Below are 15,814 nucleotides of genomic sequence, written 5' to 3'. Positions count from 1 at the left end.
GCTCTTACAATATGTGGATGACCTGTTGCTTTGTGCACCTGATGAGGCTAACTGTAGAATCCATACACTTTCACTACTGATGTTTTCATCAGACAATGGATGTAAGGTCAACAGAGAAAAATTACAGTTTTGCCAACCAAAAGTCATATTCTTAGGACATTGTCTATCACATGGTACCCGACACTTAACCAATGACAGAATCACAATTGTACAACAAATGAAGGAACCGACAACTCATAAGCAGTTGAGAGCATTTTTGGGTTTAGTTTCGTCTTGCCGCCAATGGGTCATACATGCTAGTGAACACATGCAGCCACTGTATGATTGCATCAACACAATACCTTTCCAACTGACTGACATTGCACGAGACTCATTTCAGTATCTGAAGAAGGCCATAGTGTCAGCCCCAGCATTAGGTATACCTAACTATGATATACCCTTTCAACTGATGGCCGCTGAAATTAGAGGGCATGCTACTGGCATTTTGACACAGAAACATGACAAAAAGAATAGACCCCTTGCATACTATTCTGCCAAACTAGACTCTGTAGCACGGGGAACACCATCCTGTGTTAGAGCAGTCTCTGCAATCGCATTGCTACTTGACAAAGTTTCTGATATTGTACTGGATAACCCACTAACTGTCTGTACCACACATGATATATACGGTATCCTGAATCAGGTTTCTTCTAAACATATTTCTATGGCAAGACAACTCAGATTGCAATGTGCCTTGCTTATGCCTCCTAATGTTACGTTTACCAAAACTCAGAATCTGAATCTGGCTACATTGTTGCCAATTGCAGATTCTGAAAGGGGGGATATAGATGAGAACACATTATCGCTTTCTTTTGAGCCCCCACACGAGGTTGAACATGATTGCATAGAACTGATGCAGCAAGAAGTTGTTGGCTTGCCCAATGTCACAGACACACCATTGTCAAATCCAGACTTTGTACTTTTTGTGGATGGCAGCAGATATGCCGATGAAAGTGGAAAATTCCACACAGGATATGCTGTGGTATCACCACATGAGACTATTGTGGCAAAGGCACTTCCACCCCACAAGTCCGCACAAGAGGCTGAGCTGACAGCTCTGAATGAGGCATTAAAACTTTCCAAAGGAAAAACAGCAAATATCTACACTGACTCGAGATATGCCTTTGGGATAGTACATGATTTTGGGGTCTTGTGGCGCACAAGGGGTTTCATGACAGCAGCAGGAACACCCATAAAACATGCCACACTGATCAGAGACATCCTCGAGAATGTGGCCCAGACACAGGGGGTGGACATTATGAGGGTGCCAACACACACCAGAAAAGACAACATGGAGGCAAAAGGCAACGAAAAAGCAGACCAGGCGGCGAAGCAAGCTGCCTTGGGGACTCCAGAAAAAGTAAACATAGTGCACAAGGATGCATCAGAATTGTTTACAGACTTACAAAAGTTCCAAGAAGACTCCGCTCAGACGGACAAGGAAACTTGGGAAAAGATGGGAGCTGAGAAGACGAACGGAATGTGGAAGAAAGATCAGAAGTACTGCTTGCCTAGGGTTTTGTACCCAAGGATGGCAGAAGTAGTTCATCTTCCAACTCACATGTCCGCCAATGGAATGACACGCCTAGTCACGAAGGTTTGGATTGCTCCTGGGTTTGGGAAGGTGGCGCAACTACACTGTACCTCCTGTCCCATATGCCTAGCACACAATCCCGGACAGGTAGTGAAAACTCCACGGAAACACAGTCCTAGGCCGTTATATCCCTTCCAGAGACTACAGATCGACTACATTCAACTCCCCAGAAGTGGACCATATGAATATGTTCTGGTGTGTGTTGACATGTTCTCTGGATGGCCAGAGGCCTACCCGGTGAAAACGGCTACAGCTCGAGCCACTGCAAAGAAACTAGTGATGGAACTAGTACCACGATTCGGTGTCCCTGAAACAATTGAATCAGACAGAGGTACACACTTTACTGCTGAGGTAATGCAAAATGTAATGCAAATGATAGGTGTAGAACAGGCATTTCATACACCCTACCACCCACAGAGTTCAGGGAAGGTAGAAAGAATGAACGGGACACTAAAATTAAAAATACAGAAAACCATGGAGCAGACCCATAGACCATGGCCAGAGTGTCTCCCATTAGCATTATTCTCAGTAAGGTACACACCCACGGGGAAAACTAAACTGTCACCCTTCGAGATACTGTTTGGAAGACCACCAAACACAGGGTTGTACTACCCACAGGTCTTAACACTTAATGTGGATAATTTGACAAGTTATGTAATCCAGTTGCAAAAGCATTTAACTCAAATGCATTCTCTAGTTTTCTCTTCCATTCCAGATCCAGATAGTGTGGAAGGAACTCACTGTCTACAACCTGGTGATTACGTATATGTCAAGAAACACTCCAGAAAGACCCTTGAACCCCGATATCAAGGACCTTACCAAGTACTCCTAACGACGCCTACTTCTGTTAAGTTGGAAGGACGACCAACCTGGATCCACGCATCGCATTGCAAACTAGCCACAGGAATTAACAAAGCATAAGAGTGCATAATGTTTTGGTTTGGTTTTGTTGCATTATCTGTAATAATGGTAGCTGCGTGGGACAGTCTAAATTCTCCAATGTCCTTGAATAATAAGTTTATACAACATCATGAAAAATTACTGAATGATTGGTCAAATGACACTCAGTCTCCAGCAGATTGCCGGATCTGCACACATTCACCAGTATCAGCCACTAGTATTCCGTTCCTTGTTATTCCTGTGCCACCCGAGGAATTATTTGCCTGGACCAGTTGTTCTGATACACTTGCTAATAATGCCACAAATAATGTGAAGTTATGGAACACAACTGTTGGAATACCTGTTGTGGGATGGGTAGGATACCCTTGGTGGCAGGGTAACCTTTCAGGAAGTAATACACACCTTCAATATCTGGCATATAAAGGGGGGGCTTGGGTACCCAGGAATAGAACTCGGTTAACCTACTTGGGGCAAGTTCCAACGTATGGTTTACAAGTTAGCTTTGATGTAACTTCTCATTCTACTGATGCCTTCAAACCAATGTTGCTGGAAAGAAAGCTACATAATACAGTATGTCATGGGAGTACTCCAATTTATTTCCCCAGGGCACTAACGAATCTTGTATTAATATTCCTGGTAATATGCCTTGTAACGAGTCCTCGGAATATAAGAAGGGAACCTCCCCTTGTGGAAACCCTGATGCAGGTTATTGTAGTCCTTTAGGACAATTTTCACCTTGGTGCATGCTCCAGAATGCATCTGCGTTCATAGATTTAGTTCATAGACTGGTACTACAACATTCAGCCCTATGGGACCTACCTAGTGACATGTACTGGGTATGTGGAGACAATGCATATAAATGGTTGCCAGTAGGGGTAAAAGGTGCTTGTACTCTGGGTCGTTTGACTCCAGCTACCTTTGTTATTCCGAATGACCAGTTGAATACTCAGGGTAAACCTAAACACACATTGTACAAAAGAGCTGCTGACAATACACCTCGCCTCTCTGGGAGACCACATATAGTGCAGATGAGTGTGGCTAATAAAATTGTCAGCTCTATTTTTATTTATCCTATGATTACTCAAATGTGGGATAAATTAGTCAGGGCTACAGATTACTTAGATGACCAAATATGGGATATATTGGATATATTGAACACCACTGTTGCTGTCCAAAATCAGCTTACCATAGTCACTAATCAGCATACCATAGTACTAGATTATTTAACTGCAGCGCAAGGAGGTATGTGTCAAGTCATCGGACCAGCTTGCTGTCATTATATAGATCCCAACAGTAGTTTAAAGTTAAGATCAAAAATAGAGGATGTTCAAAGACTTAGAGATCAGTACGACAAAGACAATAATCGTACTAAGGACAGTTGGTGGTCAGACACCTTCTCTTTTCTTAATCCAGCTAATTGGTTTAAGGGTATTGGAGGCTGGATAGCTGGGATTATACTAAGTTTATTACGTATTGCTGTTTGTCTCCTTGTAATATATGTGCTACTGAAACTTGTTTTTTGGTGTATCTCTATATGCAAGAAAAGATGCAGAAATAGATAAGGAAGTTTGACTGTAAACAACAAGAATTGAACTATTATTCCTTTAAATCCTAGGTTGACATCTCATTTCTGGCATGAAGGAACGTACTCTTGCAATGATGGACGTGGCTTCAGTATCTGGGGGATGGAGAAGGTAGAAGACCTGTCTCCCTCGGGCAACCCGTCGGCCTGGGATAGTACCTGGTGAACGAGCCACTATCCGCTGTTGTTGCAGGATCCAGTGTTCCAGATTGTGGAAAATGAAGATGTCAAAGGGGGGAATGATAAGAACTGAATGAGTTAAATGAATTCTGCTGAACTTTATCTTTTCTTCGAGGAGATGTCTCAGACATCTCCCTTGTGAACCAAGGTCAAATATTTCCTGCTTACATGGCAAAGCTGTTGTAGAAGTAACTATTTTTCTTTTCTTTATTGCGCATGTCTGTAAATGTCTAAATTCTTTGCTATAAAAGATGGAAGCCTAACTGATAAGCCAGAGGCTCGCAGCAGGCATCCCGAGTTGTATTATACAGCTTGTGTCTGTGTTATTCTTCTCGACGGAGCAATCAATTAGAGACATATGGTGCCTTACACCCAAGAACATCGGTCCTTCAGATGAAAGAGATATCTGAGGGATCCCGACACCAGGTTCCCCGCATCATGTTCCCACATGCTTTATGCATCCATTAGCCCCCTGTGTCTGTACTGTTACACACTTAACATTATGGCTGGTCCATACAATCAGGGCAACTGTTACCACCCACCTTTCGTGTCTCCCCTTTTTCCTCATAGACTGTAAGCTTGCGAGCAGGGCCTTCATTCCTCTTGGTATCTGTTATAATCTATGTGATTATTGTTATGCTGTAATGTCTATTATCTGTACAAGTTCCCACTAAAATGTAAAGTGCTGCGGAATATGTCGGCGCTATAGAAATAAAATTTATTATTATTATAGAAGGTAAATGGTGCAAAATTTTTAATGAAACCAAATTTAAAAAATGATTTGTAGCCCCAAATGCATGCATTTTAGTAAGAAAAATAGATAAAATCTTATCCCCAATGGTGGACATACCATTTAAATGTTGCCAATAAAAAATACAATTTCTCGCGCCAAAACAAATCCCATTGAAAATAAGTAAATATGCCCTGATTCTTAATCGGTTAAATAGTTCTCGGTCCACCTGAGATATTCAGCAGCTGGAACTTTTTTTTCTACATCCATCTCCTTGACTAAGGGAAAGGGATTAAAGGGTCGGTTCCTAGTTTAATGGTACAGAACGGAATATATATTGGTTGTTTGGGGTACTAGAAACAGAGGTGTAACTGAAAATTTTCTAGATCCTAATGCAAAATCTTTCCCAGAGCCCCCTAAACTACCATGCAGAAATTATAATACTGGTGTATTCTATACTGCCAGAATGGGGGAGTCCTCAAAAGAGATGTCCTGCTTCCTCAGCCCCATTTATAGCAATATTCCTGACTTGTATGACCTCTACGCCGGTATTTTCCACTTTTGAGAAAAACGGACCGATTATCATTATGATTTTGATCAGAGTTTGATCCCGAGTGTCATCAGTTTTTTTTGCACATGGAAAGAAAAAAAACAATATCTACATTTTACCTATCTAGCAGTCAGTGAAAATTAGACCACACATGGATGACATCACAGTGCGGTCCGATTTTTTTCACGAACCTATTGCCAATTTTGATCCAACACCCTGATTAATATCGGACATGTGAACAGCTCCAGAGACTATTATAAGTGCTAGCCGTGAAAAACGCAGATAGCCCTCGTACAAGAATAGCTGACGTGTGATTGAGCCTCATTCTCTAGCACTGCTTTAAAGAGAGGGGAAATAGAAAGGTTGATGTGAGTACCCTCTTTAAAAATTCAAAAGTTTGATACATGCAGTGCTACAGAATAGAAGCCTGTATGTCCAAAGTGTGAAAATATTTCCTATGGAACCAATACTGTTACAATGATATTATCCCTTCCTGCGGACCGTCCGACTCTATGTCACTAATGTAGACATTAGGTATCTTTATATCTATTTTGCAAATATACTTTTCTTACTATAAAACCCCAAATGGAAGTGAAATAATGACTAATCCTGTATAATAATGCAGAACAGAGAAAGGAGCAAACGGATCATTACTTACTGGATTGTAAATGGGAGCAAACGCCGCCATGTGCTGAGTCTGATCCTGCAAGAGACTAATGGTGAAGAGAGTTTCGTTTCTGGCTGAAAGCAGTGAATCACTAAGCTAAGGGAAAAGAAAGCAGGAAGCAACACTCAGCTTACACAAAGGGCATAGAAAGAAGCCACTATATCTCGTGTGTGCATGGCCTGAATTCACCACAGAGGGATAAAACACATCTCAGGGGACACCTTACCCAGATCCTTGCCTAAATCTACGGAGACGCATTGTATTTGTAGTAGGAATAGTGAGCACCTCAGCAGATGACCACGGTGTCACTAACAAAGACCACTATGCAAAGGCCTAGAGCGATAGTACAAATCTTACAACCACATGGTGACCATATAGTGGCAGATATCAACCTTACAGAACATATAACAGACTACAGTAGAGTTACAGATAGTGACTTACATTTGATGTTCTTTCTGATAGAGTCGTCCACTTTTCCCGTCTTTTCCATCCGGCCCAGACCGACATGGCGACGTCTCCAGCCACAACTCGTCTACAGAGTTTACAACAAATTGGAAATTTTCTAATGTCATATCTAATATATAAAGCTCAAGTGTGTATGTATGTATGTATGTATGTATGTATGTATGTATCTATCCGGGATTGGCATCCGCACCGTCGCAGCTACAGCCACAAAATTTGGCACAGTCTCATGTCTGGACCCAGAGAGTGTCCTAGGCTATGTTGTGAGGTGAAATTTTAACCCCGCGCGTTTCAATTCACCATACAATTTTGCCTCTATCTACATAATGGGGAAAAAGTGTGTGTATCAAGCCCCGCCCCTCATTATGATGTTATAATGGTTGCTATGGCGACGCTGATGTCATCATAGTTTGCAAGCCCCGCCGCTCATTATGATGTCATAATGGTTGACTATGGGATGGAGGATGTGTGATGGGTATATGGGCACTGGACTATGGGATGGAGGATATGTATGACAGGTATATGGGCACGGGACTATGGGATGGAGGATATTTATGACGAGTATATGGGCACTGGACTATGGGATAGCAGATATGTATGATGGGTATATGGGCATGGGACGGAGGATATGTATGACGGGTATATGGGCACTGGACTATGGGATCGCGGATATGTATGATGGGTATATGGGCATGGGACTATGGGATGGAGGATATGTATGATGGGTATATGGGCACTGGACCATGGGATGGAGGATATGTATGATGGGTATATGGGCACGGGACTATGGGATGGAGGATAATTATAATTTGCTATAACTAACCACAGCTAGTTACTATGCCCGGGCAGCGCCGGGCTCTTCAGCTAGTTTATTATAGAATAGTACAGAGTGTCAATTTCAATCTCCTTTACATGAGATGTTCCTGTCCATATTTACAAGTAAGAATTCTTGAGCATCTTAATGATATCACTAATTGTCTCTGGTGCTGCTAAACATATTGTTGATGTGGACCAGGGTAGAACTGATCATTTTTGTGCTTATGGTATTGAATTAATATTGTAAAATTCCACCTGTTTTGGAGGTAAATACCTGCTGCACAGGTTGCACCAATTGTATGTCCGCCTCTACATGGAGGTAATACCTGGGGGGGGGGGGGGGGGTCTTTTAATTTGCAAAATGTTTTGGATATTTAAACTTTATATAACCGTTCCTATGGGTTTAAGTTTGAGAAGAGAAATGATGAACCATTAAGAGTTTTTATGGTGAAAGATGTGAAAGTCCTCGTCCATTGATCCCACTTCATATAGTAATAATATCTCCTGAGACCTCCAACATATAGTAATAACGCCCTTTGAGTCCTCGCCAATTACTGTATACTAATAATGCCCTGATCCCCATATACAGGAATAACGCCCTCTGAGACCTCCCACATATAGTAATGCGCCTTGAGTACTTGCCACCTACTGTATACTAATGATGCCCTCTGATCCCCCCACGTACGGTAATAACGCCCTCTGAGACCTCCGACATATAGTAATAATGCCCTTTGAGTCCTCGCCACCTACTGTATACTAATAATGCCCCCGATCCCCTATATTCAGTAATAACGCCCTCTGAGACCTCCTACATATCGTAATAACACCCAGTGAGTCCTTGCCTCTTACTGTATACAAATAATGCCCCCTGATCCCCCTCGTACAGTAATAACGCCCATACAGCTCCTTTAGACAAGAAAAGGTGTTTCATGTTGTGGAACCGAAAGTTAAGATAGAATATTCTGCTTGTATCAGCCTAGCTACAAATATCAGATGGCGTTATCAAACTGACTGTTCTGTGAGTTTGTCACCTTAAGTCACACTCACAATAAGAGTTTTGGAATATAATTAAACTTTATACAGGAAGAATGTTTTAAAAAATTAATATTTGGAAGTGTTTTGTCACATAGACTCACTTATCCGCAAGAAAGAAGCCCCACTATCAGCTGATATTTCTGGGGAAAATTTCCTCTACTTACACACTTTCTCTTATGCAAGAGAATCGGTCCGATTATGCTAACGACATTCGGCTAAATCTCTGCTAGAGTTTGAGCCAAGTGTCATCTGAGTGTGATCAGATTCTCTCGCATGAGAGAAATCACAGCACATTTGCGGAGAATATGGAGAGCTTAATTTCTCCATCTTCTCTATTGTCTCTGTGAGCGCACATCGGACTGCACTCTTATGACATCCAAGTGCAGTCCAATGTTTCACACACACCCATACACTTGAATGAGTGCTCAGATTCTGAATATTGGATGCACTCACAGCGTGCCACGATTGTTTTCTCATGCTGAATCGGAATGAGAAAATAATTCCAAATCTGCACTGCGCCATAGTATAACATTCAGGCAGTAAGAGAAGAATTCTCCAGCTAAGAACCAAAAAGGTAGATTAAAAGTTCAGTTTTTATTGCAGAATATTAAAATACTTAAGGTTCCTCCAGTGATATTAAACCAACGCATCTTGGTTATGCCTTAATCATAACCATTATTTTTTGCACGTCATTTTCAGGGTGCAGCCAAGCCCAGCATTTTTAACCTTGTAAACTAGCGTGTCTGTTCTCATTGGGTCCACCTAGATAGTGCTGGGCAGCCTGCCTAATCTAATAGTAGGAGCGTCACTAATAGGCTGCAAGCCAGACTCTTACCATTACCTGTGTGTGACCACAAGTCGCTTTTGTGCAATTTAATACTAAGCAATCACCCCTCCATGAATTGGTTGGTTGTGAGTAGTTGTTTCATCAGTGTTTTGCACCTGTGTAACCGCCATCTTTATTACATGGGTTTGCTGCATCCGGCATTAGTTCTGAGACCTGAGCAGGTAAATACTGCTGCCCTTTTTTGCTGTGTTAATTCTTGAATTTTTGGAGGATTTTTTATTCCAATTTTTGCGACTTTGCTTTTAATTGGCTATTTTCCATTAGGAGCGACGCACTAGTGTCCCTTATGCGATAACTCCCAAAGTCAGCACTCTCAAGGCCACACAAGAAAGGCTCTTCAGCAAGTTTTCAGTTAAGTTATAGGTTCTAATGGGGGTCACTGGTATTTCCCATTAAGCCACAAGTCCTCCCGATAAAGTCAAGTAATGCTCTATGGGCCCTCCTCACACTGGCCAGATCCCATTCCGTCTCATGCACAACCCTGGATCGAACCTTATACCATAAGTCAGCATTAGAAGTAACAGCCCAGTTCACTTCCGCCTCCAAATCACCACAGAAGGCATCCACTTCTGCATGGCAGCCCACACTTGGTCTTCAGTGCTTGACCTGTGACAGTTGACTATCAAGCCAGGATGGAGAAGAGCTGGGCCTCTGGTCTTGACTGGAGTATTCTGGATCCCAGGCCTTAATTAGGGTTGTCTGAAACTCGCTCACTGGCTCACGATGTCCCACCTGTCTCGTTCTCCAAGTGCATCCTGGTGACTCAGCCACTGCGTCCCTCTACGCGGACTTTCCACTGGTTTCACTTGTTGGCGCCAACTAACTTATCACCTTGTCACTCTGGCTTTTTATATCGGTAACTGCATCACAGGTGTCACCTGACCCAGTGCTCTCTTTAAACCCATCCTTCCCGAAACACTTCTCCCGTCCTATGGTTCCGCTGGGTTCAGTTTGGACAGTAGGTGGAAACCTCCGGTTACATATGCTGCACAACGCTGAAGAACTTCATCTTCCACGGCGCACCTCCTTACAACTTGTCAGTGCACTGTGTAAAAAAAAAAAACACTAAAGTTTGCTGGATTTTATTTCACACTGACATTTTATACTAAATGTTTGTCATTGTAGATTAACCCCTTACTGACATTGGGTGTAATAGTACGCCAATGTTGGTATCCCTCCCTTTGATGTGGACTCCGGCAGTGAGCCCACATCTTTTCCGGGACATATCAGCTGTTTTGAACAGTTGACATGTGCCCGTGTGGTGCCCTGCGTCTTTACCGCCACAAAAGGGTTAAATATGTACTGTTTTGCATGTGTTTTGTAAGCAATGGGAGTTATGCTTTCTCTGCTAGAGACCACAACACAGACACACAATTTACCTCACTCCCTTACTTGTCTGAAGCTTAGAGCTTTGCAGACATACCCTGACTGGGAGGGGGAGGAGTCGAGAGTTGTTGTTTCAGTGAAGAAGAAGGAAGAGGGCGCTCCTGGAAGCCATGATGGTATGTGCTCCCTCAGGAGTAAGGCTAATAAGCATCAGGGTATCAGCCCCTAGTCTATCCATGCTTTCAGAGCAGGGTAGTAAGCTGAGAGACTGTGTGAGTTTTTACAACCAACAGCAAAGTGTTTTCCCCGGGAAGACTGCTGCAAACTAGGATCAGTGAAGGATTGTGCAAGAAAGAACTTGAGCTTCACGCAGGATCCAAGCTGCAAGTTGCCAGAAGAGGAAAACACAGTGAGTTGAGGCTATACTGGAAAGTTCCAAACTCTGGGAAGCCTTTGTCCCTGAAGGGATTAGAATAGCAGGAAGCTTACACCGAGTCATAGCAGAGTGAAGGATAACTCCAATTCTGCAGAGCAGACTGTAACCTGGTGAGAGTTGTAATATCTCCTCTGAACTGCACCTGAACTACAGTAAATGTTAAAGTGACTTTCCTTGTCTCCTGCCTTATTACTCCGTGCCTTCTACTTCCATCACAATCTCTGGGGGTCAGCCCTGGTTGGATAGGGTTAACCATCTGCACTGCCATCACCATCTACTCCCCCAGGGATCATCTGCAGTGCCGGCTATACTACAGCCGAACACTCCAACTGGCATCACGAATCTCTACATAAACTTTATCCCTAAACAATACTCCCCTTTTACATGACCGCATGGGGCCACAGACCGGGTCACTGCCACTTTGACACATCCCTCTTTGGTGACCGGCCCGGTACCGAGTATCCCACGGCCCCTGGGGTGCGTCACCCGCAATAGTCATGGGTGGAATTGCGATCTCCTCACTGCTATTAACTAGTTAAATGCCGCTGTCAAACGCTGACAGTGGCATTTAAATGGCGCTCCGACCATCGGGCTGGAAATGTGCTCACTAGTGACTGATGTCACGTGATCGCGGGTCACCAGTGCGTCGGCATGACAACCGGAGGTCTCCTTGAGACATCTATGGTTGTCAGTGTCAAATTGCTATGAGCACCAACCAGTGGTTGGAGCTCATAGCAAGTCAGTAATTCTGCTACATAGAGGCGATCTGCTCATCGCCTCTATGTAGCAGAGCCGATCGAGTTGTGGATGCTACTAGTCTCCTATGGAGACTATTGAAGCATGGCAAAAGTAAAAAAAAAAAAAATTGTTTAAAAATAAATAAAAGTTTAAAATCACCCCCCTTTTGCCCCATTCAAAATAAAAAAAAAAACAAAAAAAAAAACCCACATACACATATTAGTTATCACCGTGTTCAGAATCACCAGATTTATTAATAAAAAAAGGATTAACCTGATTGCTAAACGGCGTAGCGAGAAAAAAAAATTCAAAACGCCAGAATTACAGTTTTTGGTCGCCGCAACATTGCATTAACTTGCAATAACGGGTGATCAAAAGAACGTATCTGCACCAAAATGGTATCACTAAAAACGCCAGCTCGGCACGCAAAAAAAATAAGCCCTCATCCAACCCGAGATCATGAAAAATGGAGATGCTACGGGACTCGGAATACGGCACAATTTTTTTTTTAGCAAAGTTTGGCATTTTTTTTCACCACAAAAAAGAACCTAGACATGTTTGGTTTCTATGAACTTGTAATGACGTGGAGAATCATAATGGCAGGTCAGATTTAGCATTTAGTGAACCTAGCAAAAAAAGCCAAACAAAAAACAAGTGTGGGATTGCACTTTTTTTGCAATTTTACCGCACTTGGAATTTTTTTCATGTTTTCTAGTACATTACATGGTAAAACCAATGGTGTAGTTCAAAACTACAACTCGTCCTGCAAAAAAAACAAGCTCTCACATGGCCATATTAATGGAAAAATAAAAGAGTTATGGCTCTGGAAAGAAGGGGAGCGAAAATCGAAAACGCAAAACCGAAAATACTTCCGGTCATGAAGGGGTTAAAGGGTTATTTCCAAAATATTAAGGAGGATAGTGGATAACATACTCATTGCTGGGTGGATGACTGCTGTCATCTCCCATAAATCCAAAGATCGGACCTTAGGTACCACGCTCTGCAGAAGTATCCTAAAAGTAGAGGACAACTTATTATTTTGATAACCTACACCACATATTCACTTATCCACGTTGTCTTGGGCTCATTTGGGGTAGTGCTGCTTTTTGTGCTTCATCAGTATTTTTTTCAAAAAGTAATAAAGTGGATGACTCCTCTTCAGTGCACTATCTGCAAGGAGCTACCAATGAAGTAACTGAAAAACCACCAATAAATATATAACAATATTAGTTTATTCGTAAACCATTGAAAGATACGGTAAATCATAGGAGGTCAATCAAGAAGAAATTCAACTGGAGGAGGAAAAAAAAAAATACTGCAGCAACTCCGTAAAGTGATCAAAGTCAACTGAGATAAATAAGATCAACTCATGTACATGCCACTAAGAGGAAAATCATATATAGAGCCACTGAGCACTACTAAATATAACAGAAAAACTGCAGTACCAAATGGATCACATAAGTGTAGTATAAAGTGCAGTGGATACCCATGAAAATGGAAGTTCCTGGCTTTTTCGCACTACCCTGACGCATGTTTCATATTTTCTTGATGAAAGATTATGGCACTTACTAACAATCCCAGGGGGTGAGGAGATGCTGATATGACAGAGTAATTTTCATGGACCTCTGTTCTTTAACTTAAAACAGGTCGCCCACTCACACCTGATTCTCATCCCATTGATGGAAAACACCAGACTCTAATCTTTTGTGTTAAAATGTGATGTAGTTTTAGGTCAAATTTATCCAGAAATATGGAAAATTCTAAAGAGTTCACAAACTTTCAACACCACTGTATGGCATAACACATGCCTAAGGCTGGTTTCACACTTGCGTTTTTTTGCTCTGCGTTTTTGCACATAAATGCGTTTTTTCTCCTATACTTAACATTGGTGCGCATAGTCATGCATTTGTACGCGTCTGTATGCGCATGCGTTTTTTTGTAGTGTGCGCCCGGGCACACAAAATGTATCCTGTTGCATTTTTTGTGCGCCCGACCTGTCTCAAAAAAACGCATGCGCACGCAATGCACATGAAATTCACCCAAAAACACATTATAGTCTATGGGTGCGCTGACGTGCGCATAACCATGCGCACGTCAGCGCAAAAAAAGCATGCAGTTTTTTTTAAAAATCATGCGCAAAAAAACAAGAAAACGCATAAAAACGCATGATGCGTTTTTCATGCTCGTTTGCACTGCGCACGCAGCACAAAAAAACGCAAGTGTGAAAGTAGCCTTAAAACTAGTTTTCATATTTAGTAAGGGTGGTTTCACATTAGCGTTTAAGGCCGCAGCGTCGGCCTGCGCACGGCCGCCGCTAAGCCCCGCCCCTGCTGCACCTCCGCCGGTAGCTCCGCCTACGGGCGCATGCCGCTGCATGCGTCCTGCGTCCCCTATCTTTAGCGCTGGGGACGCAGGCCATGCGCAGGTATGCATTTGGCGGCTCATGCGTCCTTTTGACGGGTGCGCCGACCAGCACCAAATGCAACGTGTTGCAATTTGGTGCGCTCGGCGCACCGTCAAAAGGACGCATGCGCCACCAAATGCATACCTGCGCATGGCCTGCATCCCCAGTGCTAAAGATAGGAGATGCAGGACGCATGCAGCGTCATGCGCCCGTAGGCGGAGCTACCGGCGGAGGTGCGGCAGGGGGCAGGGCTTAGCGGCGGCCGTGCGCAGGCTGACGCTGCGGCCTTAAACGCTAATGTGAAACCACCCTAAGATACTCCTGTGTTTATTGCACAGTACCCTGGACTTGCAGTTTTATCTTTTTAATTTGTTCTTGCTGCATTGTCTATGGGTTCAGACTGTGCACACTCCGACTGCTAGGAGTGTGCCAATGTATGTATAGCCCAGAGACAATATAGGAATTTAATCGCATGGTTGGCATCATATAAGCAACCTTCTACTTCCTCTTGCCATATTAGGCTGAGTTCACACGCAGCGTTTTTTTCGTGTTTCCGCGGCGGTTTAACCGCGCGATTTTGCCGCGAAAATGCGAAAAATAAGCATCCCATGCATTCCTATGGGATTCCGCAATGCTGTGCTAATGCTGCGGTTTTTACCACGGCGGAATCGCTTTGCGGTAAAAACCGCAGCATGCTCATTAATTTGCGGAATCGCGGCGATCCCGCACCCATAGGAATGCATTGTTCCGCTTACTTCCCGCATGTGGCTGTGCACACCATGCGGAAAGTAAGCAGAACATTTGCGGATGGTACCCACGGTCCGGAGGAGAGGAGACTGTCCTCCGGGCTTTGGGTACCATATCCCTGTAAAAAATAGAATTTAAAAATAAAAAATATTGTTATTCTCACCCTCCGACGTCCCGCGCAGTCTTCCCGCTTCTCTCCACGCTCTCGTTCCCAGTAGTCCTTTGCGAAAATGCCCGCGATGGCGTCCTTTCTCGCGGGATCGCGAAGTCTCGCGGTCATTCGCGCGACATCATCGCGAATGACCGCGAGACATCGCGATCCCGCGAGAACGGACGTCATCGCGGGCATTTTTGCAAAGGACTACTGGGAACGGATGCGCGGGACGCCGGAAGGTAAGAATAACACCATTTTTTATTTTTTTTTACATTCTATCTTTACTACTGATGCCGCATAGGTGGCCTCAGTAGTAAAAAGTTGGTCACACTCGTCAAACACTATGTTTGACGAGTGTGACCAACCTGTCAATCAGTTCTCCAAGCGATGTTACAGATCGCTTGGAAAACGCTAGCATTTTGCAAGCTAAATACGCTTGCAAAATGCTAGTTTTTCAGCGGGAAAATCGCGGGAATTTAAAATGCGATTTTCCCGCGGACTGGAATTCCGGAATTCTCGCGGTAATTTCCGCGAGAGTTCCGCTACGTGTGCACTTAGCCTTATTACCATATTTTAAAGGGAACCTGTCAGCAGGATTGTGCACAGT

The 15,814-nt window shown here is 43.3% G+C and overlaps 1 protein-coding gene across 5 annotated transcripts in view; it reads right to left on the bottom strand.

Annotated features, from left to right (window-relative positions):
• Window positions 1-13,590, bottom strand: part of LOC141052138 (galectin-4-like) — a 51,059-nt gene extending 37,469 nt beyond the window's left edge. Inside the window, exons 1-3 of one of the 5 annotated variants that reach the window (XM_073549370.1) lie at window positions 13,472-13,590; window positions 9,397-10,447; window positions 6,234-6,288 (exon numbers count right to left, since the gene is read on the bottom strand). In XM_073549370.1, coding sequence (XP_073405471.1) covers window positions 6,234-6,263 — 30 coding nt within the window. In that variant the 5' untranslated portion in view covers window positions 6,264-6,288; window positions 9,397-10,447; window positions 13,472-13,590. Of the gene's footprint in view, window positions 1-6,233; window positions 6,289-6,683; window positions 6,775-9,396; window positions 10,448-13,471 lie in introns of those variants that run through there. The other 4 variants (XM_073549372.1, XM_073549369.1, XM_073549371.1 and 1 more) reach the window with 4 other exon arrangements.
• Between the last annotated feature and the right edge of the window lie 2,224 nt (window positions 13,591-15,814).

The sequence above is a fragment of the Dendrobates tinctorius genome, unplaced genomic scaffold, assembly GCF_039654945.1.
Source record: "Dendrobates tinctorius isolate UK_male_01 unplaced genomic scaffold, ASM3965494v1 ptg000158l, whole genome shotgun sequence".
Lineage (NCBI taxonomy): Eukaryota > Metazoa > Chordata > Amphibia > Anura > Dendrobatidae > Dendrobates > Dendrobates tinctorius.
Note: the sequence above shows the minus strand (reverse complement) of the source record. Positions and strands in the feature narration are given on the sequence as shown.